General features: G+C 38.1%; 1 protein-coding gene across 7 annotated transcripts in view; it reads right to left on the reverse strand.

Annotated features, from left to right (window-relative positions):
• Positions 1-26,616, reverse strand: part of PTPRT (protein tyrosine phosphatase receptor type T) — a 472,716-nt gene that overhangs the window by 283,271 nt on the left and 162,829 nt on the right. For all 7 annotated transcript variants that reach the window (XM_087749578.1, XM_087749577.1, XM_087749574.1 and 4 more), the window contains exons 3-4: positions 7,015-7,286; positions 928-1,009 (exon numbers count right to left, since the gene is read on the reverse strand). In XM_087749578.1, coding sequence (XP_087605704.1) covers positions 928-1,009; positions 7,015-7,286 — 354 coding nt within the window. The remainder of the gene's footprint in view (positions 1-927; positions 1,010-7,014; positions 7,287-26,616) is intronic.

Here is a 26,616-nt window from a genome sequence, read left to right on the forward strand (position 1 = left end):
ATAGCAATTAACCATACTGCAGTTATCAGAAATGTCCTGTTAAACTTGAGCAGAACCATGTCTGTCACATTGAATGGCAGCTATGCTTTGAAATTCCGTACTGCAAGAAAACCAGTTGATTTCACTCCATCAATATGACCCATGATTTTTTTTGTGAGCAGCTGTCACTGACTTACTAAAATTATGAACTAGTGAGAGGGGCTGTTAAAAAAACACATTTAGAAGAAACTGTATACTACATATACAATATAGACACACAAAGTCCTCAAGCTACGCTGCAGATGCATAGGGAAACCAAACAAGTTCAGACTCAAACATTAAGGCTCAAGGTTTCTTTAAATTGGAAAAAAAAAAAAAAATCTAAGCTTATTATGGCTCTGATAGAAGAAACACAGCACTAATATTTTTGAACAGTGTAATAAACCTGTATTAGTTTCTGCTCCTGTGCAACTGTATTGTCTGAATGAGATTTATTTTTCATATCTTTACGGGGGTGCTGAGTAGGTTTAACATTTGTTGAGAGAGAGAGACCTTTGGGATATGTCCTTTACCAAGGAAATACTGAAACAATTTGTTTGTTTCTTCTTTTCTTAAGCTAACCACACAGGATATTATGAGAAGCTTTTTAGATTGTTTTCTACAGCAGCATGATTCAGAAATAATAAAACAATCAGTTTTATATTCTCTCAACAAGAGAGGAAGAGAGACTTCCACAGATGTCCTGATGCTAGCTATAGACTGAGAGCAGATTTGCCTTTTGCAAAACTTGAAAAGGTATGTAATTATGCAAGGCTGATAGTCTTTAGGTGTCTCAGAGGGATACAAGAAGACATTTTAGTGCTGACCAAATTGGGCAAATCACTCCTTTAGAGTGCAAAGCCTGGTATATAACACATTGATACACTTAGAAAAACAAAGAGTGCTCACTGCATGGATGGGCGAGAACTCTGACTTCATCCACAGCTATGTACCCTGGATGTCCTTTCAAAGAGACAGATTCAAATATCACCTGAAACACAAAATAAGAAAAAGTTTTCTTAAAAAGAATACCTACACTCGTCATTTGGCCAGTCACCATATTCTGCTCTTATTCCAATGTCCGAGTCATTAAAGGCATTTCATCATTAATAATGAAGGGATAGCAAGGCAATTCAGCACATACATGCATACCAAAATGAAAATCTGTTTGATATGGAAAACAAAAAATTAGAGCAACATTCATTAGGAGTAGAAATAACTATGTGCTTCTCTCATTTGGAAGAGCAAAAAATACCCTGTGTATATACACACCTATATTCACTTTAAGCACCGGGCCAAGAACAGCATGCGGATAATCATTTGACACCTTGTTCTTAGTATGCCTCAGAAAGTTTGAGAATGCTGCACATGAGATAAAATTCTCTTATTGAATCAATAACCCTGCATGGATTCTTCTGGAGAAAACCTTGATTTGGCATGCATGTGGTTGCAGTATTAGAAAGGAAATTGCAAGCAACAAATGACCCTGGATTCTAGTCACTAGACTGTAATAAGATTCTCCCAGATATAATAAAGTTGTTCCTGCTTTTCCCTGGATTGAACTAACATGGTCTGAAAACACGTATTCTTAAAAACTACATGTGGTATTTCTCTACATTAATAGTACACTAACTAGCACTTTCTATTTTATTTATGTATCTGGATAACGAAAGTGTTCCACTAATTTGGGTCTGAATAGACAGATATTCAATTACAGATGAACAAAAAATCTCATTCTTCCCTATGGCTTTGTGATTTTACGTAGAAAACTGCCCTGATCTGAAGTATCCTGTTACTATAAATATATAGGCTATCTGAAAATTGGAGGTACAGGGAAAAAACAAAAACAAAAACCAACCCAAACCTAAAAGACCTGATAAAGGGATCATTAAAACTAGGTTAACTACTGCCAAATAAGCTAACTAAAAATTTAGGAGAAAATGGTATTAAATACAATGCATTTTGCCCAACAATTAAAGGACAGTAGGACACGCGTTGTAGCCTGTGCCCTCATTGCAGTCTACACCTTCCTCAAGCGGGAAGGTGCTGATCTCCTCTCACTGGTGACCAGCAACAGGACATGAGAAAATGGACTGGGGCTGTGGCAGGGGAAGTTCAGACTGGGAAATTAGTTCATTAGGAAAAGGTTCTTCACTGAGTGGGTGGTCAGTCCCTGGAACAGGCTCCCCAAGGAAGTGGTCAAAGCGCCAAGCCTGTCAGAGTTCACAGAGCGTCTGGACGATGCTCTTCATCATATGGTTTAGTTTTAGGTAGTCCTGTGAGGAGCAGGGAGTTGGACTCAACGATCCTTATGGGTCCCTTCCAACTTAAGATATTCTATGATTCTATGAGGAACAAGAAATGTTAAAGTGCAGTAGAAAAAACTAAAATGCAGACTGATTACTTAACATCTTGGTAATGCTACCTCTCAAGTTAGTGATTCTCTTCCCAAAGGAATGAAGTGCTACCCTTCACTGTTTAAAAAAAACCAAACATGAATGGATGGAAGTGTAATGGATGCTGTCCTCTGCATTTGAAAGGGATGTCCCCTGTTTCCTTCCCTCTTACTAAACTAATGTTCACACTGTTTAAAATTGCTCATTTTTGCATGAGAATACAATAATGTTTTCAAGGACAGAGTTAATTAACATGTTCAGCTGGCACAGTTATTACTGTTAGAGGGGTATTCTAGTTCAGCTACTTGTTTTGTTAGAGAAAGTATTTCAGTAATTTGTAACCTCTAAAATTCATTACTAGAACACAAAGTTAACTACTTAAGGCCAGTTTTCAACACTTATTTTCATTCTAAATAAAAGCTGGTATTCCCGGTCTGTCACTGTTTAGTCTCCTCTTCATCTCCTTCATCAGAAGATTTAATACAATACAAGATTCAGCTGTCCAAATGCTGAACACTGTGTGCCCCCCTGGCTATCAAAGTAGACCAGTATGTCCTTCGTAAGTACAGAATTGCTGTTAATCATTTTGCTTTGCATTTGGGCTTCCAGAATGTAGTTTCTACTCATGTTTCCATGACTTCCTAAGATCTGCTGTCCCAATTCAAAACACATCCAAATGTGAGAACTTCTGAAATAAGTCCATTAGAAAAAAAGACATGATAAAAACAAGTAGAACACAAAAGTTAACAGGCAAAGATATAAACTAAGAAAAGCTCAGGCACTAACAATATTTAGAAACAAAGTTCTACTCCAGAGGAGGGTGGACAGAAAACAGGCTGTCCAAGGAGCAATAGGAAGAAGCAAGTCTCTGGAAGATAAAATAATCCAATAAACATCAACAAGCATATGGTGTTATCAAGGTTTTTGATAGATTTTTAGGGACTGTATAAAATAAGACTATAATACAAGTCCTTAGTATGGAAGTTATAATTTTTTTTAGAAATGAAATGTCATTCATGATATAAGTTACACTTACTATAAAAGACATGTAAGAAAGTACTGCAACTCCCTTCAGACTGGAATTAAAGTGCAACATTTCAGCTACAAAATCTCAACTAATTCTCAAACTAATTCTCAATTTCCTGCAAGCCAAGAACTTGGAAAGAAAAGTTCTCCAAGGCATTGGCATTAGCTATTAGTGCGTGGCAAAAGTAAGCACCGATACATAGAGAACTGTCTTCTGTTAATTACCAACACATACAGAGTCTTTAATACAGCACAATATAACTTAAGCTGGTAACAACCGACTCAGCTCCTAAAAAACCTAGGCACACTGGTGCAGAATCCACTGAGAAGAGTGGAGGATTCCTCTCAATTCACACAATACTGTTTTGACAGAGTATTTTATTATCTGTTCTGCTTTACAGTCAGATATTCTTGTTATTTCCCAGTTCAAACTTCCGCATTGTTGTATTTTACTGTATTTTGCAGCATCTCAGCCCTATCAAAGCGAGAAGGCCAGAAGCACACAGTTTTTCCTGAAAACAGGGGATTGAGACCCAACACAAGGAAAATGCAGGAATCCGTGCTTACGGGACCCGGTTCTGCAAATTTCGCTACATCTCTCTCATGTCCTTTTAACTTCAGTCAGAAATGTAGTATAATGGTTGAGACATAAGCATTTAACAATGCTTTACATTTAAGGAGCTTCTCAGAAATTAATACAGATGACAAAATGCAAAGCTTTACTCTTAAAAAACATTCTTAAATGCTCCTGAGAACAGAAAATACCAAGTCATTTCATGTTTCCTTACCAATAAACAATCCTACATTTCACTGCTGCTATGTACCAATGACGTCTGTGTTAGCAATGTAGCCTGGCTCATCCGTTGTGGTACAACAGTTTTCTTCAGGCATGGATCAATAACGTTCCTTGCTATACATCAAAAAAACTCTCCCTGGCAGACTCTAGTGCTGCCCTTGGTGCATTCTGGGACGAAGTTCATCCTTATGGCAAGCAGTAATTCAAGATTACATGTATTACCTTTCCCCAAGAACTATTACGGCTTTTTCTCACTACACTAAAAAAACATTTGCAGGCCGGGAATCCAAGTACGAGTTACTCTAGGGTAGACGTTATAAATCTCCACCATCCCCACGTTTATATGTCAGCAGAGTGCTTTTGGATCCAGGTGACTCATATGACCCTTGCACAGAACTGTCAGACCTAAAACACGACCTCTGGCACTTGGCTTGGTTACTAGTTTTCCACTAGTCACGTCTCCAAAGCTCAAAGTACTTGTCGAAGCCTCAGACTCCGGGCAGATAGTTTCAGATTTTTTTTTTGCCTGACTGAATTTTTGATACACACTGCAATTCAAGATGGTGTGGTTTCTGTGCATTAAGAGAATAATCCACATTTTGCCTCACGTAGACTTCATTTATTGAGGAAAAATGCTATTTTTTCCTGTGTTACCTGGTGCTTTTGAAATACAGAACATGCTTTCAGGCCTCTTGCATACAAAGAGTTCTCCGGGCATGCAATTTTGATTTAAAGCTGACAAATAACAGTCTGATGGCACATCCTAGATTGTGAGTGTGAAATGAGACACTCCCTAGGCAACAGTACACCCAAGCTTTTGTCATCCTGTCACCTCTGGGCTCCTTGAGTGAGAAGTGTTACTTTAGGCTGCCAAATAACAATAATTTTGTCTAAGTCCTTCATTGTGTGTTCCTCTTCACTTTTGCAAGTTTAAAGTTTTCTTTTTCTTCTCTTTTTTTTTTCTTTTTTTTTTTTTTTTTTGTAAAAACCTTGATTAAATGTAGAGGATTACAGACCATCAACAGAAGATGGTTTATAAAATCAGGGATTGATAATAGATCAGTCTCTTAAACTCCCATAATAGTGGGACAGATCTCAGATTTCAAAAGCCACACTTAAGGAATAAGAATACAAATATAAGCAGAAGGAAGCATCACCCGCATCCATTAAAAAGTAAAAAAGAAAAGCCTTGCATTTTCTAGGAAGGAACTATTCCTAGGCAGTTACTGCTGGCTTCCAATCTGTTCATTTTTGTGCTGCAGTGAAAAAATCTTGTTTGATTTAAAGGATTTTTTTGCTCAGGAAAAACAAACTTGACCTGCAAAAGGACTTGCAAAAGAAGTAAGTAAGGCTCAGGAAGTCATCTATTGGTATTTCCAGAGTAGGATCTCTCCTAGTGTGAGACCAGACTGCCTTTTCCAGCTTTTTCAAGCACTGATTATCTAGGTGAAAGGTCATTTGTTATCTCTGTGAAGCACCTACTAAAGCAAAATTTTGGTTCATGACCAGGTTCATGTTAATATGAATGGAGTATAAGCACTTTCATATGACTTCAGAACAAGTGACAAGTTGTGCACAGCCCTTAAAACACCACTTTCCACGCATTTGCATCTCTTTATCCCTTCCTCTCACCCTGCATAGTGTGCTCTATGCACTCTGCCGATATCCCCAACTCTTTTTCAGAGGCAGAACATTAAAGCATTCTACTTCAGCTCAGATTTTATAGACCTCCTACCCAGTTATTAGAAGCAAAAAAGGAAAAAAATCAGCAAGCTTTTCTACTTGCTGCTTTCTATCCACAGACTATTTGCTGCCTTTTCATAGTTTATTCTATCATAATTTCTATCTCACTCGTGTCTTTTATTAGTATCATATGTACATCAGCTTTCCCTGCAAGGTTTATGGTGCAATTACCTCCCAGGCTTTTTTTTTTTTGTCTTGAATATAAAACAAGACAAAAACATGCCTTCAACACCTAACAAGAAGTATGTGAGTCTATTGCATGCGAGCTTACCTAATTAAAACTAAAACAATGACTGCAAAGTTGCCACATGAAGTTTTAAGCGGACAACTAATAAGTAGCTGCAAAATTAATACAACCAAAAAGCAGCTTACCCATTACATTCCTCAACTTTGTGCTTGTTTTAAAAAACACAAATCTTCTAACAGAGCAAGTAAAACTATGTTACTAGCAGTGCTAAAAAGAGGAGGAATGGAGGATATGGTGAAGAGTATACTCACGTTGATAACAGGGCACAAGATTTTATTAGTAGCTTATGTACTTAGACGCCTCATATGGGCACAGGAAAAGTCCAGATGCAAAGCTGAATGAACAAATGTTTCTTCTTATGGAACCAACCAAGGGCCAAAAATAGTTCAGGCAAATTTATGTACAGATACAGTTACACATCTAGACACCCAGTTTAATTTACATTTACATAGTGCCATGGAAAGTGCCAATACAAGGCTGTTTATGTGCTAATTTCATGATAAACAAGTGGGTCTTAACTTGCCAATAATTTGACTCCCAGCAGTCTATCCATCACTCCGTGACCTGACAACAACTGAAGGAAAAGGGTGAAACAGGAAGAAATATGCCAAGATGCCTATATAACCCTCTCGCTATAAAAATGGTATACGTAAACTCATTCTGATAGGAAAAATTCGTGGGGCAAGGGGGGAATTAGATTTTCAGAATGCCTATTGCTAACAATAGCTTAGCTCATTCCTAGCCAAACATTCAAAGGAAAAAGAGAGAAAAATATTATAAACTCCTACCTGATAAAAATGTGGCCAAAACGTACTGATGGCAAGTTCTGCTTTCACCCATCCTTCTGTAACAACCCCTGAGACATTCCATATGGGATTGCCCTGTGGTCCTCCATTCACCTTCACGTAGACGTTCAGCGAGCCAGGACTCGAATGGTCTCTGCTGGATAAGTAATAGTGGAAGTCGATGCAATGCGTGTCATTTTCCTTCAGCGTAGGCAACAGCAAGTGAGCTTTCTGCCCAGATGCCCGCCCGGAGCTGTTCACCATCATGAAGGAGCCTACAGAGGAAAGCAAAAAGAGAAGAAAGAGTGGTTTTGCTTGGCTTTTTCAATAAAAACATTTCTAATAGAAAAGTCAGTGATACCCTTAGAAGCCAGAAAACAAAATATTCATCTGAAGAACTCAAACTAGCTATTTAATGCTTGTTGTTAGGTAACAGAAAGAAAGGATATTAAAAATTGCCAGGTATATACACAAACAGATTCAGGGCCAACTAGAACCACTTTAACTAGGTAACTTAAAAAATCAAAATAAAAACACTATTTTGCTTTTATTATTTTATAACCTTGTGATAAAACAGTCACTTAAAACAAAAGCACATTCACACTTCAAGCAGCAACGAGGCCCTCCTACCGCATACAGTCCCTCAAAGGCACATTCAATACAAAAACTACAACAATGGACCAAATTCTCAGCTGATGCTTACCTACATGGCCCCTACCCACTTTGTGCCAATCCATACCTGTGAACCCTGCATCTTGGCACTATAAACTTTTGAAGGTTGTAATGTGTGAAGAAAACCCCCTATTTTCAGAGTCCAAATGAATTAGGCTTGCTAGCATAACAGCAGCATCTCAACTAGAAACAATGCAACAAGGACGATTACTCTTCTAGGAGGGAAGGACAGTCTGAATGTAGGGAGGGAAATATATACACTAAAGGCAATTTATGAGTTTGTTAACCTGGAAGCTTGCATCATATTAACCATGGCACTTGATGTTGAACTCGCATTTTGATTCATCAAGCAGTTATTTTACAGCACATTGTGTCTCAAGTCATCTCTTCACAGATGCATCAAGGTGACAAATGTTAGCAATAAGGAAAAACATTATGAGAGTTATTTGATTCAATTCTGTTTAAAGGATCTCCTTTATGTGTGTGCAGACACTCACACTCAGAAAAAGCTGAAGAAAATACTAAGATTGGGGGACAAAAAAGCTGTGTGTCAGCAGCCAGGCATGATAATTTTTAATCAAATGCAGCCCTCTTGACGCTCTCCATTCCGATGCTGCTGCCAAGGCATGCCACAAATGTATTTCTCTGCTGGCCTCTTGCAGTTCACAGAAGATTGAGTTTGAAAAGCCTTGCCTCACTTCTAACCTATTGACTTTCCCCTATTCCGTGCCATAGCAATGTGACACTCGGATGAGCCAGATAAACATTTTGATCAATTCTGTGCAGTGAACAGCCATATATTCTAAATTTATATCAACAGATACCGGCACCTTTCTCCCACAAAAATGTTTTTTCCCTGTGTTTATATGATATATATGCATTTTGTAAAGGATTGAAAAGCATGGACACAGAAGGAAGTCAAGCTTTTGAAAAAAAATCACACATTCTAGAGACCTTGTAAAATTCCAGCACAATGCAAGCACAGCTGGGGAAGATGCTGTACTAAGAAATAAGAAAATTTATAGGCATGATGCTCTCTGGCAATCCTATCTTTCATTTTCATATGCTGAAAATCAAAATGGCCCCAAATCAAGAAATTCCAGATTCATAGCAAGGAAACACAAGAGCTGAATCCAAACTTTTCAATTTCTCTCTAATAATCAAAGTCCATTAAGATGGGATCCCGACAAATGCTCACTGTTGATCTAATTCTGCTCCCAGTAAACCACAAAATCCCCTTCTTCACCAAGTACTGTATACATACTATTCTTAAAAATCCACCCAAATAAGCTAAAGTCTTGAGAAACTGAGATTTGGATTCTATTGCTATGACCTAGGATAATTTATTACCAGAAAGCACAATTGCCAACAGGCTTGAAGAGGCAGCACAGCCTGACAGCTAAGGCAGCAGGCTGGAAACCTGACAGCCTGGTTTCTAAGACTAATTATGACACTCACTTCCCTGACCTCTGTCAGTACACATAGTCTGCCTTATCTTCCCTTACAAATAAAGCAAGAATAGTCACAAGAACTACTCTTCTACTGAGAATTTGGGAGGAAAGCCACTGTAAAACTGCTGAGTAACAGTAGTATACTACAGAGGAGTATAGCAGCTGCTGTGAAATGCACTGCCTGCAGCACTTCAATGCCATTTTGAGAAACAGTACAAGATACCACGAAGACAAGTTCTACATTTGCCAGATCTCGTACTTGAGGATGACGGCACAGTCAATTAAAACACTCGGTAAAGAAAAACAGAGCTCCTGTGCATCCACAAGGTTTTTGACCAAGTGCCTGCTACACCAGGTAGGAACCTAGGAAAACTCATTTTTGCACCGTCTTTGATTAGATCATAGGACACGTCATTTCACTTCTGGGGGCATAATACATGGATTCCTACCCTAAAGAACTACTCTGAAGTTGTACTGTGTCTAACACAATATGGTCTTGAACTGCACTGGGGTAGGTAAGTGTTCCAATGATACAAAAAGTTAGGGAGTATTTCACTTTTACAGATTCATGTATAAAAATAACTAGCTTTCCTCTGGGAGAAAAAACATCGGCTTTTATAAAAAGTTCAAAGCAATAATTACAATTTTATTTTTTGCCACCCACAAAAAAAATGAATCACAAGCTACTCGCTGTATGACAATGGCCTTTTGTGCAACTGCTGACAATGCTAGAGAGAGCACAGAACCTGAATCTAGTGACTGACAACATGAGCAAGCAAAATATCCATCCACCAAAAAGCACATAACAATAACTCGTCTTAGTTACTAAAAGAATAGCCTTACAAACAATTGGCATATGCAAGTTTTCATAGCTTCTTATTTATAGCTTATGATTTTTTTTAATACAGTATGCCTAGAGACACAAGAGAAAACACTCTAAAAATGTGTCTCTAATAAAGTCCTGATATGAGGTATTATTTTATGTGACAGTGGAAAAGATGAGAAATTTCCACTTATAGTACCATCTCTGTCAGAGAAAAGTACTCACACCTTGTTTAAATCAGTTGTCATCTATTAACTACACCACATTCCTTATCTCTGCAGAGACTCAGTGTGGCAGCTTCCACAACAAACCCTTCCCGGGGCTGGCCAAGGCACGGTGCACAACACCTCAAGCCTGGCCAGTGTAGGGGGTGTAGGGAGTTTTGTCGAGGCTATAATTGACATCAGATACAAGAATACGTCGATTTACGAAATTCAGTTGTGAATAAATTATACCCTGTATTATATAAAATGTCCTCCAAATATACCCATCCGTACACGTTTTAATTTTTTCTTTTCACAGCAGGAACTTCAATGGGTATCCTGTCCTCTAGGGCCTTCAAAAGGTTGCTCTGCATGCTCCAAGATCAACAGCTGAGATCCCCTGTCCTAATATAAATGTCCATGTCCAGTGAAGCTTGTCTGGGCAGGATACATCACTTAGAGGGAGGTGAGAGATCATGAAAATTGCTCCCAACAGAAAAAAAAAAAATTCAAAACAGCCTTTTAAGGACAAGTATTGCTTTCCTTATTATCCTTAATAAAAATAGACATATTGTGATTCAGAGTCTGACAGCCTTCTTTAGACTGAACACAGAATTAAAGCTGATGGGACTTATTCTCAATTTATAGGCCTATATGTGCAAATAAAAGAGATACAATCTGGTCTGGCACCAACAAACCACTTGTACTTTCCACTCATATAAAGAACTAGGGAATGAATTAACATGTCACAAATGGAAATTATTGATCAATGGATGACTGAAAGCCACTTAAATGCCTCCAGGCAAGAATCTGAATAAAACAAAAGGTATCTTGGAGAAACTCTTATTTAGACCATTGCATATCTAATCTCGAAAAATAATAATGGTAGGAAACAAAATCATTTAGCCTCGTTGTTCTGTTTACCTCCATCCAGAAAGTTCAAATGTCAGAAAGTCAACACTGAACTGAAAAAAATGAGTTTGGAGGAAAAAATTCCCTACGCTGTGTAAAAGCTCTTCGTTATATTTACTGGACACAGAAGTATATGCTTATTAAAGCAGACTGAATATCAGGTCCATTAAATTTAGTGCTCTGATCAATAGGTTAGATTAATTAATATCTTGCTGGTTTTGTCCTGAATAACCAAAAATGAATGTTATGTTCAGATCAGTCAGAAGCAATGAGGATGTGAAGACGGTAAATAAATTCATTTTTAAAAATCCGTTCAAACGACAGGAACATAAAACGACACTCTCTCATAGTTATTAAACATACCACTGAAAATTGGGGAATTAAACCATGAAGTGCTCTCTAGCTGGCCATAAATTTCAATTTTTCCCCTGCTTGGTGCATAATGATGCCTTGATAAGCGTCCTATTATTGATGCATCTGCAACATATATCCTCTTTTTGGAGCTGAAATGCTACTCTGTAGCAGATGGTGGCTATTGTGTTTACACATCAGCACTTTATGATTGCATTTTCTCACGTCTGCAGTAAAAAGAAAGCCGTAATTGAGTTTTTAATGGCTTTGCACATTGTTCATTAAGATTACACGAGTGTGTTCTGACAAATGACAGCTGAAGAAATGAGCCACTGAGAACCCCTCGTGATCACCAGACAGACCTCGGTTGATGCTATTTCACTGTTGGCTTTGAAGAACTATGCTGTTTAAAAGTGAAATTATAGCAACCATTAAAGACTGAATGCAAACTTGAAAAGAAAGCTGTCAAAATGCTCAACTGCAAAACGAGACTTCTAAAACCTTGAAAACCAGAATCAGGTACAGAATGTTCTTGTAAAGAGCAAACTCCTTCCCAAAATAAAGGAATGGGTTTCCCAGCAGCTCCATCAGGTACACGAGTATGTTTTGGACACAGTTTTGCTTATTTCCAAAGAACAACTCTATCTCCAACAAGTAAGTCTGACATCTTCCTTGTTAGGGCAGAACAAAGCAACATGGAATAATCTGGGTTGGAAGGGGCCTCAGGCCAAGCTCCTGCTCAAAGCAGGGTCAGCTGCGAGGCCAGATCAGGTTTCTCAGAGCTTTTACCTGCTAAGTCTTACAAACCTCCCAGAAGAACTACCCGTCGCCTCTGGGAAACCTGCTCCATTGCTTGACAGCCCTCATAGTTTTTCCTCATATTCAGTCCAAAACCTCTCGTTTCAACTTAGACCCTTGGTCTCTCATTCTCCAATCACTTGCTGCAGTAAAGATCCCAACTAGATATTCCTGATAGTCTCCTTGTACATACCTGGGGGGCATTGCTAGGTCCCACCACAGCCTTCCCTGCCCCAGGCTGAACAGTCCCTGGTAACTCCTCAGCTGCTTCTTACAGGGCAAGTGCTCCAGCCCCACAGACTCAGTGGCCTTTGTTGAACTTGCTCCAGTTCATCAGTCTCTCTGATATGACACTCAAAAATGGGTCCAGTATGCTCAATGCAATCCAATGTGGCAATGAATCAATGAGTGGCAATGAAAGGGGGACCACTTCCATTTGTTTACTAGCTATGACCCTGTGAAAACAACCCAGGATGCCATTAGCCTCCTTTGCTTTCAGAGCACACCACTGGCTCATGCTCAGCTTGCCATCTGCCAAGATCCTCAGGTCCTATTCAATGGAGCTGTTCCCCACCCAGTTAGTCCCCAGCCTGTCTGCCCAGGTTTTGCTGCATTGGTCCATATCAAATTTCATCGGCCCATTCTTCTGTGTCTGTATCTCTAAATGGTGGCCTTACCCCAATTGTACCAACTGTTTCCTCCAGTTTGATGCCATCTGCAAACAAGAGCTGCCATCCAAGCTGCTTTGATGCATCTAACTGCCACCACCCATCCAGATCATACCACCCCAACTTGGAAATGTGTGAAGCTCTGTCCTGCCTCTGATACCAGCAGACGCATAGGACTTATTCTTCTGCAGTTCAACTACAGTACCAAGAGAGCTCAGATAACTTTATATTTAATTAAAAATACTGAGGAAATTAAGCTGTTCTAATTGGATACAAAACCAAGATGTTCTAAGAAGGATGCTTATCAAAATAGTAAAACACAGTATTTTCCCCAGTCATTTTAACCTATGTAAGTGAATGCATCTACATCTTTGCAGTTTTAAATGATACATGAGAAGAAAAGTCTACTACTATGAATCCCCAATACACAAGAAAAAACTGCCACACAGTCTGTGTGGATGAATATCAAAACAAAGGACAGTTCACGGTCAAGGAGAACAAAGTTGTTTAGAACAACATTAATTACGTTGGCAACTTTACAGGTGTGATTTCTCACCATACTTTTCACCATCCTTTCAAGGTCATCATGCGTATGTCACAGAGCACCAACCGCAGCTCAGACCCCAGGGGGGACACCGCTGGCAGCCTCCCCTGCTGAGAGCTTACTGCTTGTCTTTGCCTCTTATCTGTTCACCTTTGGAGCACCTTGTCTCTTCTACTGCAGCCTCACTTCTTTCAAGGAAGAGTCATCTCAAACATCTTCTGCAAATCCATTCCATTGTTTTTGAAAGTCATTTTAATAACAAAATCCAATTTACTTGCCTTCTTTTTAAAAAAGTATTATTTATTATATTATTATTTAAAAATATTCCAATAGATTTGCGAGGTGTGACTTTCCTTTGCAAGAGTGCTTTGACTCTTTCCCATATTTCATTCCCAGTGGACTAGGATTAGGGTCAGAGCCAGTTCACTGTCTCATATACTGACTTGAAAGTCCTTTGTCACAAGTATTTTTACAGGACAGATCAAGCAAGAGGCACCTATGCCAGCCAGCTAAGCAAGCTGATGCCTTTCCTAGTTAGGTCTCCACATACTCTGTTTCTGCATATCTTTTGGTAAAGCACATATTTATAATACTGTCAAGTCAATCTGAATGCCATAGAACAGATACTGAAAAGCAGCTACACTAAGTATGAAAAAATATGTTGAAGGACAATATAAGAAAAAAGTCCATCTATCTCAACACTTCGTTTCCAGCAGTGACAAAGTGGCCACTTTAAGCAGAACATAAGAATCAGGGTACTGTGAAGTAGACTTTACCATTTCAAGTTTCTGACAGACAGCTATATCAAGATTTTTAAAAGTCACGAGCTGCATCTACCCCTTTCATTGATAAAGCACAGACTGATCTTCCTCCCATAATTTTGGTTGAGTCACTCAGGAATAAGACTCTGTCAACAAGCTCTATAGTTTAATTATACATTGCGCTGGGGAAAAGAAATAAATACTTCCATGCACTTGCTTTAAGCTATTGCCACTTAATTTGTAGTTCTTATTTTATGAAAAGTTATGATTACCTACCTGCTTCACACTTCCCACATTTTTATATCCCTACTCTTCATACTAGTGTATAACAACTGAACAAGGCTCAGAAATCTCTTCCCCCTGACTGATGTACTACAGAGAGCAGCATTTGTACAAACTCAAAATGAAACAAGGTGTATCTCGTAGCTGCTATCCAGTTTTCAAGTATTAGGACAAAATCAGACCCATGGGTTTTAATTCTCAAATGTGGGTCATACTGAATTAATTAGTGAAATAAAGAGAGTTTGATTCACAGATAAATATGAATATGAACTGCAAGTTGAGTTCAGTATAATTCATGAGGACAAGTCATTCACTTGGGAAATTGCTGGATAATAGGAAAGTATTTTTTAAAGAGATGGTCTACTATTTGTAAAGAGCTTTTCTCCTGGAAATTAATGTCATGAAAAGAATTATGTTGTTGGGGTTTTTTTGTAAGAAAAATCTTCTCTGGGAACAAGACTGATCCCATATTACTTCAGTGACCACCAATATTTGCTGTAATTATTTAAAGAAAGTGAAGATTGTGGCATAAATGCTTTATCAATCTTTTCTGAAAGACTAGGTGTGTAACAAAAGCGGGTTTTATTTGCATATTTCCAAATGTCCTTGGGAGGGGCAAAGTCTGTAACTCTTTTGCTTTATATAAAACTAAATAATTATAGGACAATACTCAGAACTAGGAAACCAGGTTTCCCACAGTTTCATAATTGCAAACTGCAGACTTTTTCATTGATTCCACTGATTGTGCCATAAATGACTGGTGGCATTTTCAGTGGATCCAGACACTGTTACCAGGTGTTACCAAACTACCCTCCTTTTACAAATGTTTTCCAAGGTCTGAACAATGGTGATCCAGACAGTGAAAGATGCTAACAACCCAAGAATGGCCTCCAGCCAAATGACAGCTTCCCTTTATTCACTTCTGAAGTAAATGTTGAAGTAAGCGACATCTACTGCAGGGGCTTTACCATCCAAAATGGGAAACAGTAAACTACCCCTGACAGAAGAAACAAGATTAAAATATATCATGGATTACAAAGGGAAAAAACAAAACAAAACAAAAAACCATATTTAAGTGGTTTGCCTCTTTACATGCTGGTGGATCAGTCAGCAAGCCCTCTTCAGCTACAAAATCCAGATGGCAAGAGATCAAATGACTGATGAAGCCAACAAGGGCCTAATTAGCAGAGAGGGCTTTAAGGTGGATAATGGGATTTCTGCAAGAGGCTGTGAAACATGGACTCAGGGATTAAACGTTTTGTCAAAAGTTTCAGAACCCCGGTTTTCTTAACAGCAGACAGCCAGCTTCATTAAGAGATGGCATTCAGAGTCCAGCAGCTTTGTGGTCCAGTCTGGGTTATAGCTGTTCCAGCAACATATGTTGCGATCCACCCAAAATCTCTTTGCCCATTTTTGTTACTTCTATATGCTGCTTTTTTGACTTCGTGCATAGGGAAGGACCCTATTTGTTAAAGGGATGTTCTTTTAACTTTACAAGAATATTTAAATCATCAAGTGAAAATAGCTTCTTCCCTGTTCTATTGTTAAAAGCATTCTTCTTATAATGTAACATGTAAGTATAGCACTTGGTCACACAATTCTGTGACATTTAGCAAGGACAGCCAATGATAGAGATTGACATATTTGCAATATAAAGCTAACATGCAGGATTCAGGTTCTGACTTCGTAATTTCCTCAGTGACAAATGGGGATTTTTTCATTGGCCCGAAGAAAATTAAACTGAAATGTGAAGGCAGAACTCTCATAAAAATAGCAATGAAAAGCAGCACTTGGGAGAGTGATAGTATCCAATACAGTAGAGGAAAGAGAAAAATTTTAAGCACAGGAGGGACTTCTTGCTGTCTCAATTTCTTGCATAGGCATGATCACTGAGCTAGAAATCCTTGCACTGCAAGACAACTGACGGTAACACTACAGAAATGACAAGGCAGAAAGAATAGGAGAAAAAAAAAAGCCCTTTCTCTATTGCTAGTTTCTGGCCTCTGCTACAGGCTGGAGTGGTCTCTAGTAGCCTGTATTCAATATGGGAACCTGTTAGATTCAGTGTGGAAAATCAGCACATAAAGGTTAACCCACATCTGTGTAAACACAAACACAGCAGTGATACTTAACTACACCTCAAGATGCCCCAAAAGCTTGTTCTAAACTTTGGATCAGACAGTTCCTGAAAGCTTTGACATTTAATAATTCTAGTCTATAACAGGGATTGCACAGTTTATCACGAAGATTCATGACAAAACTTCTCACTTCAGTGGTGCAAGGTGATGTCCAGTGTTGCCTTCCACCTGCATCTCTAGCGCACAGTCCTTCCCTCCTTATAAATCATCTGAAGAACATTTGCAACTGACGTTTGCTGGAATAGCATCAGTAGTCAAATCACCTTTCCTCTTCACCAACAAGCTCAAATTTTGATTTACAAAGCAGAAATCATTGTTCATCAAATCTCAGAAGAGAGCCATTGCTCTACAGTTATAGCCATCTGGCAACCGTTCTGCACGTCTCATGCTTATCCCTAGGCTCCACAGTTATTTCTAGAATTTTCTTCCCACATTTCATAAGTGTTTAATGAAAGACCAATTGCCACAATTGTAAGCCTAGGTTCACTGAGAAACAAAAAATGATGTGTGCTGTGGAATCAGAAACAATTCTATAAAACTCAACAGTGAAAAAACTTTTTAATAGATTCATTGCCAGTATTCAATGTGGCTAAGGTCACTGCTGTAGTATACTTCAAGAGTGTCCTTATTCCATTATTTATAAATACAGTACAAATTTTTCGGCAGTGCCAAAAAAAAAAAAGGCTCCATTAGCAGTGGAGCTTTTCCAGTCTATCAGGTAAAGGAATCTTGTAATAATAAACATATCATTCTCTATAAACAATAGACCAGAATTCTCTACAACTTGAATTATGCTTTCTTCGTTACATCTTCATTTTTTAAAACTGATGAAAATGTACATTAAACCCTGGAAACTGAACAGGTTTTGTTGCTTTTTAATGCCAGTAGCCTGACAACTATTTATCCTATCAATCACTATCTTAACACTTCAGTAAAATGGAGGCAATTGATTTAAACACTTAATAAAGTTCCCATTATTAAATGGGTAAATAAACAAAATAGGGGGAATGGCCATAATTCAACATAATATCTTCATTTAAAGATATTGCAAATCTTGTTCTTAGCACTCAAGAGCTTTATTACAGCTGAGCCTTGAAAGAGAAAGCCCACAGAAATGAGTTGTAGGGACATTAGTAAGCCTCTGTTCAAAGCCTCTCACCAATGCTGTTCAAGGCGGATCAAGGATTCAGCAGAATACCAAACACCTTCCTCACCTGATTTAACCTGTGGCATAAACTGCTGCCAAATGCCTCTCTCTCATGGAAATGGCAGTATTCCAGTAAGCAGCCTCTGTATACACCCTCTGGAAAAAAACTCATCAAAATTTTAAGTTCAAGATATACAACTACTTGTGCAATAAGCATGATTTATTAGATGCTAAAGAACCCTCTTAGGACTAAATACTGACAATAAAGGAGTTCAGAGGTAGTGGTCAGTAAAGACTTTTCTGAAAAAGTAATTGCTACTTATTATGCATGCCTGAGCATTGTTTTCAAATATAGAACTTATTTTAAAAATAAAATTCTGTATCTTGTTAAAACCCAATGACTAAAAATAAAAATATCTCCAACCAGGTAGATAGAGATTTAAGGAAAGCATATTTTAGGTTGGTGACTACACGCAATTAAATAATTAAATTAATAATAAACTTCATCTCAGCTACTGCAACATCAGCTCTCCTTGGAAGGGGCAGCAAGACAAAAGTCAAAAAGTCTGCCACCTCTCGGTATCAAGACTGTCAACAGAAACATGCTTTGATATGCCTAAATATACTTGACAAAATTAGGATTAAAATTTTTGTTTTCAAAAGCTGTCTTTCTCATGAATGTCTGATATATGTAATGGTCAACAGACACAAAAAATCCCTCTAACAACACGTGATTATCCTCATAGATTATCTAATTCTGCATTCTCCAGATACAATGAAGACATTAAAAACTGAACAACAGTCCTTTTCCAGGGTACCCTTTGTTCTCTACTTTTATTTTGTGTTGATCTTGTTTTCCAATTCTGGTTTGTCTCTGAACACATTTTTTCACTTTTGCCTAGTTCTCTCCGCTACGTGCATTTTAAAACAGGGACACAGACTACAAACTCCGTTATGCCTCCTCTCCCTTTCCAAGGATGCAACAGATACCTGTTGGATGCAGCCTCATTCGTGAGAGGTAGGTGGATGGATGGCTCAAGGTTCATAATAAGGTTCAATTTAATTTTTTTTTAATTTGGCTAGTCTAAGGCTACTGAGATGGAATACTTGCAGGTGGTTACCCTGGTGTCGCTCAAGGTTCTCAGGCACTATAGTCTGCTGTGTCTAATGCTTTGCATCACCCAAAGCCTACTGCGTGTCTCCAATGCCTCGAGATCATCAGCTGAGACAGCTGTGTCTGTAGCTTGCTGTTCTTGATAAGTTAATAAACCATGCTTATCTTCTTGCTGTTGTGTTTAATTAAAACTGACATAAAAATCTAAATTGCTGGGCCAGTTGGACCCTAAAGGTTGAACCAATGAGGACTTTCTGAAAGACACTCTAGAATTGCCTTTGGCATCAGCAAGACAGCTGCCAGAGTATTTTGGTGAAAATATTACTTTATTAGGAAGTACTGAACTCCATGTAGTTTGAGCACATACTTATTTTCAATATATTGGACTCTTTGCTTAATCATTAAAGATAAATAGCTGAATATTTTTTATTACGTAATTTCTAGAGTATTAGAAGCAGTTTACATGTGAGCCAGAATTAAATATCTCATTAGTAGGCACGCAGCTACATTATTAGCCAACATTTATGATCTCTGCAACTTGTGTAAAACTTCCATGTGTCTTGTATACGTAACATTTTCTGGGAAATTGGAGAGGGATTATTACCTTTTATATTTGTGACAGAAAACACATATTAAACATAATGCCAAAAAGCAACCGATGTCTGAAGAGGAATTGTTTCTTAAGCAGTTTGGTTTTTGCATAACTGTGTTCTAACCATATGGTCACTTATTTGCACAGTTAAGAAATCAACGTTACAGCTCTAAACTCAGAATATGTTAAAGGTTATAGGCTGAGCTATTTTTGCATCGAATTTTCAACTTTGCTGAGCTCAGTTTCAACAGTGTTCGGTGCTGTTGAAGTCAGTGATGCTATTCTGGGTGTACTGCAGTATAGCCAAGGATGGAATTTGGCACAGTGAATTCAGAAAATAATTAAGGCCATCTCACAAGCTACCACGCAGTATGGCAGCACAAGAATTTCTCAAAAGGAGCAGCTCAAAACTGCAAAAGCAGAGGCTGATGCAGACCCCTGTGGAGGTGTATTGGCACAGGAGAAAGGAGCCTCAGTCTTTCCAACCCACATCTTTACCAGCTGTGATCACTATCAACTGCTCATTCCCATGGGAACTAAATTAGACCAGATTGTTCTTTAAAACAGGCAATGTTTGTTTGCCTATCTTAACTCCTTTTATAATTACAGTAACCTAAGCACGGGAGTTACTATCAGCATCCTCTTTTTCAGGGGTATTGTACTGTTTGGGTGGACACTTTCTAGCTGAATGTTACTGACTTGTATTTCCGGAAAAGGAAATGCCACCTTGAAGCAGCTCAGCTGCCAACAGTGGCTAGTACCAGCACTCAGAGAAGGCGCCTAAGTCTCCATGATAAAATACTAATTTAATCCAAATAGAAGATGTTTCTCCATAACATGATGAATCTAGTGACTGGCTTATGACACAAGACAGTATTTGTGCTTAAAAAAATCCCAAACCATGCAGTTGCAATTCAAGATTATTAAACTAGATCCATCGTTACACAAAAGTCTAATCATTATTTAAGTAAACATCTGATAGTCACTGAAACTTGACAAATATTTTTACGCAAATAACTTGACAGTTGTGTTCAATAACAAAGTATTTCTTTGAGTAGCTTGAAATATGTTGCCTTTGAGCCACTGTATACGTCCCTGTGTTTTAATCAAACACATATGCTTAGTACACTTAACATACACATAATTTGTAGTATTTTATCACAACTTTCTTGGTCTTTTTGATATTAAGCAGCAACAGGATCCCCAGTATCTACAAAGACTATTATTCCCATGTACTTTTTTGAGCCCATCTGGATACCTGTGTAAATACTTCTTACTAAATTGTCCAAAAAGTACATATAGATTTATTTCCTGCGGACTGCAGTTCATTTAGAACCTAACAGTGTTATATGCATGATGTTAAATTCTTATTAGAAATTCATGGTATCTACTGAATCTCATTTTCCGGTCAAGATTTTCCTGCTGAAAACCAACAGGGCTGTGTACTACGACACCCATTCTGAGCTCTGCAGGCAATGACAGCCTGACTTGACACCACTACTTGGATGGAAACTTCAAATACTGCACCTGTTGAGTTCCTAGATCCAATCTAAATCTACCTTTTTCCCCACTGGGTAACTTTTATGTAGTGTCTGAAACACCAAAATGACTGGTTTATATGGTCATAAATGCATTGAACTGACTAGGAGGATTTAATTTAAATAAAAGGTAAATATAACCACATTACAAACATTGCACCAGCTCTTGGCACTTTGTTTAAATGGATGGAGCTAAAAATTACAGACAGTACAAGGCTGAGTTTACACAAACAGAGATTTTTTGTTTGCAGAGTAAAGCGAGTGCGTAATGTTAACCAGGAATCGTAAGTTATACATGAGACACAGCCCCTAACCTATCCCAAGTAAGCCAGCCGTTAGTTTGTCTTCAAGTTCCTCACAGCTCTCAACAAATTATTCTGTCAGTGCCATGCTACGTATTTAATTGCTCGTTTCCTCTTACAGAACACAATATATTATTAGGAAAGAAATTTGGACCATCAGTTGCTAACCTTCTGCCACATTTGACTATTTTCTGTCTCCACTAGTCTTCAAATCCCACATAGAATTTTGTTCCCCCCTGAGGATTACTTTATTTAATAAACTCTCAGGAGGTATTTCAAAAGCTTTGAAATCCCTGGTAAATCCAGTTTTAATCCATTATTACACTGGGATAGAAGTAATTTCTGTACAGTAGAAAGTCATAGTTTTCCTCTGCAGATGCTCTGCTTCCATGCTCAATTCACCCTAAGTGGATTAATCTATTTGTTATTGTTTCAGTTGTTTTACCTCCAAGCTTTCTAGGATCATCCCTTTTTCTTTTCTTTAAAGAAGAATATTCTCCCTGCACTTCTTTTCAGTGGCCAATTAACCAGCTATGAAGAAACGTATTAGCAAAACAACCACTTCACTTAAAAATTTCCTCAGATTACCAAAAAGACTTGTTGTTTCTTATCAAAACCACCACTGGTCATTTGTCCAACAGTACCTAAGTCTGACACCCATGCAGAAAGGTCCAAAAAAAGACATGATAATTTCTAGAATTAAGAGTAGTGCAAAGTAATCATTTAGACCATCTGAAGCATACATTTTTCACCAAGTGAAGCAGCTAATTACTGATATTCTAGCTGACTCACCAGTTCTAGTTTCCTGCAACGAGGAGATTTAAATAAATGTAGTATCTCCTATTATCTTATTCTGCAGTTATCTCTTCACCCCAATTTCAAGTGTCTACACTGCAGTTTGAAATTATTCTTAGTAAGCTCCTTCTAATTTTTTAAAGTGCAATGCCATTTTTATCCTCAAAGTTTACACTTATTTGCTAGTCATCACAGTCCCAGCAGTCTCTCTCAGTTGGTATTTTCAGTCTTCAAAGGCGCCACCAAATGTAGAAATGGTTGAATGACTTGCTCCAATACATAAGCTACACTTCCTGAGCTAAAATACAAATGCCAGTATAGTTTCCCACATACAGCCCCAATCTTAATTCTTCCACTGAAACCAATAGCAAGATACACATGTACTTCAGGAAAAAGGCAGCTCTAACACACTTTCAATTCACTAATTCTATTTATTAAAATTGTTGTAATTTAAGCAGGTATGAAACATCTTTAGGGGATTACACATCTTACTCATTATCAGACAAAGAATACTGGGAGATGTTCCCAGCATAAATAGGAATAAAAATTAAAATTCTAAATCAAATGTCTTGGAACAATATCAAGTATTGAGACTTGATCGGAGTGTTAGGCAATTTCAGCAGAGCATTTCAGATGGCCAAGAGGTAAAGTGAAAACTTCAGTCATGTTTTCAGAACCTGAATGAAGTTCTCAGTACTGGCATGACTTCAAACGGGAACAGAGATTTTTCCATAGGCAAGGGTTATCCTTACTATTTCCAAGAGTCTGCAGTTGAAACAGGTTGTAAATACCTTGGGTAGAAGGAACTAAAATTAAAATACACTTGAGCAGTTTTCTCAGATTCTGATCCTGTTCTAAATGAACCTCCTCCCTGAACTCAGCATGATCAGGATCAGTGCCAAATTATTAACAAGCATTTTCTCAGTAGGATTACCTATTGAAAAATAATTGCTCCTCACTGCCTCACAAACAAACGAGCCATTTATGTAGGATTTACACTGAGTTAACTAGAATTTTCACAAATTCATGCAAACAGACTGACCTTCTAAGCATGTGGATGCAATTAAGCTTTCAGTTTTCCCATTAATCTCTATTACAGAAATCTAGTCCAGGATCATACTTCTATTCCTCCTAGTTTAATACATCGAATTCTACTCTTACTGCAAGAGTTACTTGTGTTGTTAGACAGCTCCAAGAGTCAACCTTGCTCTGACAGATTTGGGGATTGAGATTTCCCTAGCAGCCACATCATGTTCATTTTTAGAACCTTCTTTAAACAGCAAGGTGAGTTTCTGGCAAACTGGGATGATTTTCATTTGACTTATCACTTGTGAATTCCAATCAAGAATTGAAGGAAGAGAATTTGGATCCCATCCTCTGCCTGCACACACAAATGCACACCCCGGGTTCCTGTCAGGCTCTGGATACAAGAATTTTTAATCCACTGACAATAATATTGCAGTTCCAGGTGTATATTAGTTTTAGCAAAATCATACGCTGTGTGACAGATATTCATTGTACTTCTGCCACTAGAAATGCTGCTTGGTGTCACTTATTCCCTTACTCCTTCAGCTGTCTTCACAATATCAAACTAAGCACTAAAGAGATGCCTTGCTTGTAAGAAAATAATTCAGCATATTCTCTTGAAAAACATGTGTGTCTGTGCATGTCATAGTTATGAGTTGCTGATATCTCCCTAAAGTGATTAAAGCTTTCAGATGTCGTCATGCAAGAAAACTACCCTGAAAACTTCATCTTTTGTAGATACATTCCCCCAAATCTTTAAAGTATTTATCAAATAACTCTTCAGAACAATTTTCTGATCTGTGCAGAAGACAGGTAGCACAAGAATCAGTGGGATACTTTAACCTAAACCATCTTAGCTTAAGAAGGTAACTCAAAAGGAAAACTGAGTGCCACTTTGTTTTCCAGATTGCACTCATCCAGACAGCTTTGGAGACAAAATCACAGGAGAAATAAGAAAATGTCTCAACATGCATAATTAAATAAGATTTCTTCCTCCAGTGGTTATATACAACATAAAATATATTATTACAGAATCTTATTTGTTAATACTACTTAAGCTTGCAATATGGTCCAAAAAATAGGTAATTACTTAAACATGTGGCAGGATTAACAGTAAGAACATCTGATGGATCTTACACAACCTCTCCCCTTCTAGAGGCCACTTCCACCTTGCTTGACTACTATTGGTGTTAACTCCATGTGCACTAGAGTAGGGTCAGCATACATACTCTGTCCACAGGTACTAGAATGGCACTCCACTCACAGGTGAAGAGTAATAAAGACTAAATCAGAAAGTTTATACCTCTGAAAAACAACTGTTGAAATAATTTCAATGTTTATTATGCTCATTCACATGGAGCACTGTCATATTAAATTAATCATGATGAGTAATCTCATGAAACCCATAATATTTTCCTTTAAATGAGTGTATGTACAGGTAGCCTACTCTATTTCCTGGATAATCAATTTGTCAAGAACAATGGTATCAGATGCTGGATAGCTTGAGTCAAGCTCAAGCCATCGAAATTTCACAAAAAAACAAACAAAAAAAAAACCAACAAGGGCATTAAGATTGCCTTCTCTAGTTGTTTGATAAAGCACTGAGATGCACTGGAACACAGAACCTGAATCCTGTGCATGTCACTAATCCTTCAAGTGTAGCGTCTTATTTGTGTCACTGATCTGTGATAACTCAGAGGACAGCAGTGCTGTAATCACACACAAAGAGCCCAGTGCTGTTCTGCACACAGAACTATCCCCTTCCCAGCTCTGGACTGTAAGACACAGAGAAGAATACACTATATTGAAACAAACACTTTGTCTAAAAGAACAGTAAAAATGTTAATAGCTTAAAACATAGTCCCTTGGTAATGCTCTGCTTAAAATGGCTCTATAAACATACCACGCTCAGTGGCTGAGTAAGAAATGCACCTGAGATGGACCACTGCTGCCTGTGATACAAATGTACTACATTTAAAAAAAACAAAGTTTGTTTGTTTTTTTTTTCCATTTGTTTAGCGCGCGCTGTTACTTTTGGTATACACAGCACCATGATGTGAGCCACCAGAAGAATGGAGTTTGAGCAGTCCTCCAATCTGACAATTTCCTTTGCAGGTTTGCCTCCTTATACTGTAAGGAAGAATCCAATTTCAAAACCTACAGGCAGTCCATTTAAAACACATCTTTCCATTTTGAACACATACCACTTGCAGCTTGTGCTTTGAGGACATGCAATTACGTTTCACCCTCGTAAGGCAAAGGCCCAGCATATTCCACTAAAAACTGGTAACATGCCCTAGGTTTACATTTGCAACATAGATATCTTTATGAAATTTTGATTTCACAGTACTGTAGATACCACATGCTAAGTGTAATCCTTCCTCCAAAAAAAAAAAAATCTTTAAGAATGCCATCCTATTTTTCTTTTCTTCTAAAAGAGTGGATCCAGTATTAGACTATTTTAATGTTAAACAGTTCAATATTTCTTTAGTCAGTGTATTCGTGACAATGCATAAATGAATTAACAAGAATTAAGACAATTTGCCCCATTTGGATCAGTTTCTATTTTGTATTCAACACAGCCTCTATCAAGGGGACTAATTTGGAAGACCAGCAGAGTGTAATTTCTTCCTGTTCACAGAATTGGTTAGACTCAGCATGCAACTGTTTCCCTACCAGTTTTCTAAGCACTGTGTTTCCAAAGAGTATATCCTTAATCTTTGTGGAATTCTCTGGGTCATTAACATACTTATTTTTTTCCCTAATATATTTCCATTATGCATCAGTGTAAAAGATTGTTTTAACCACTTGCTATTTAGGAAACTACCAAACAAGCCTATTTCATACACAACGATGCTAGAAATCAAACGTCAAGAAGCATCTAAAATTCCATATAGCACCAAGTTGTGAAACATTTTGTTGTTTTTCAGAAACATAAAATAAAAGTCTGGATAGCTAATCTGCCACATGAACAGCAGCACAGCATGTTTCCAGGTATTTTGACCAACACTGTGACAGTACTGAAAACTAAGGACACTGACCACAAACTGCAGCAATGTGAATGAAAGCAAAACACTAACTCTTAGAGTCATAGAGTCATTAAGGTTGGAAAACACCCTTAAGATCATCAAGTCCAACCATTAAACTATCACTGCCAAGCCCACCACTAAACCATGTCCTCAAGCACCACGTCTACCCGTCTTTTAAATACCTCCAGGAATGGAGACTCAACCACTTCCCTGGGCAGCCTGTGCCAGTGCCCGACTACCCTTTCAGTGAAGAAGTTTTTTCTAATATCCAACCTAAACTTCCCCTGGTGCAGCTTGAGGCCATTTCCTCTCGTCCTATCACTTGTTACTGGGGAGAAGAGGCTGACCCCCACCTCGCTACAACCTCCTTTCAGGTAGTTGTAGAGAGCAATAAGGTCTCCCCTCAGCCTCCTCTTCTCCAGACTAAACAACCCCAGCTCCCTCAGATGCTCCTCATAA

Source organism: Nipponia nippon, unplaced genomic scaffold (genome assembly GCF_047370975.1).
Source record: "Nipponia nippon isolate SJK-2023a ecotype South Korea unplaced genomic scaffold, ASM4737097v1 scaffold_13, whole genome shotgun sequence".
Classification (NCBI taxonomy): domain Eukaryota; kingdom Metazoa; phylum Chordata; class Aves; order Pelecaniformes; family Threskiornithidae; genus Nipponia; species Nipponia nippon.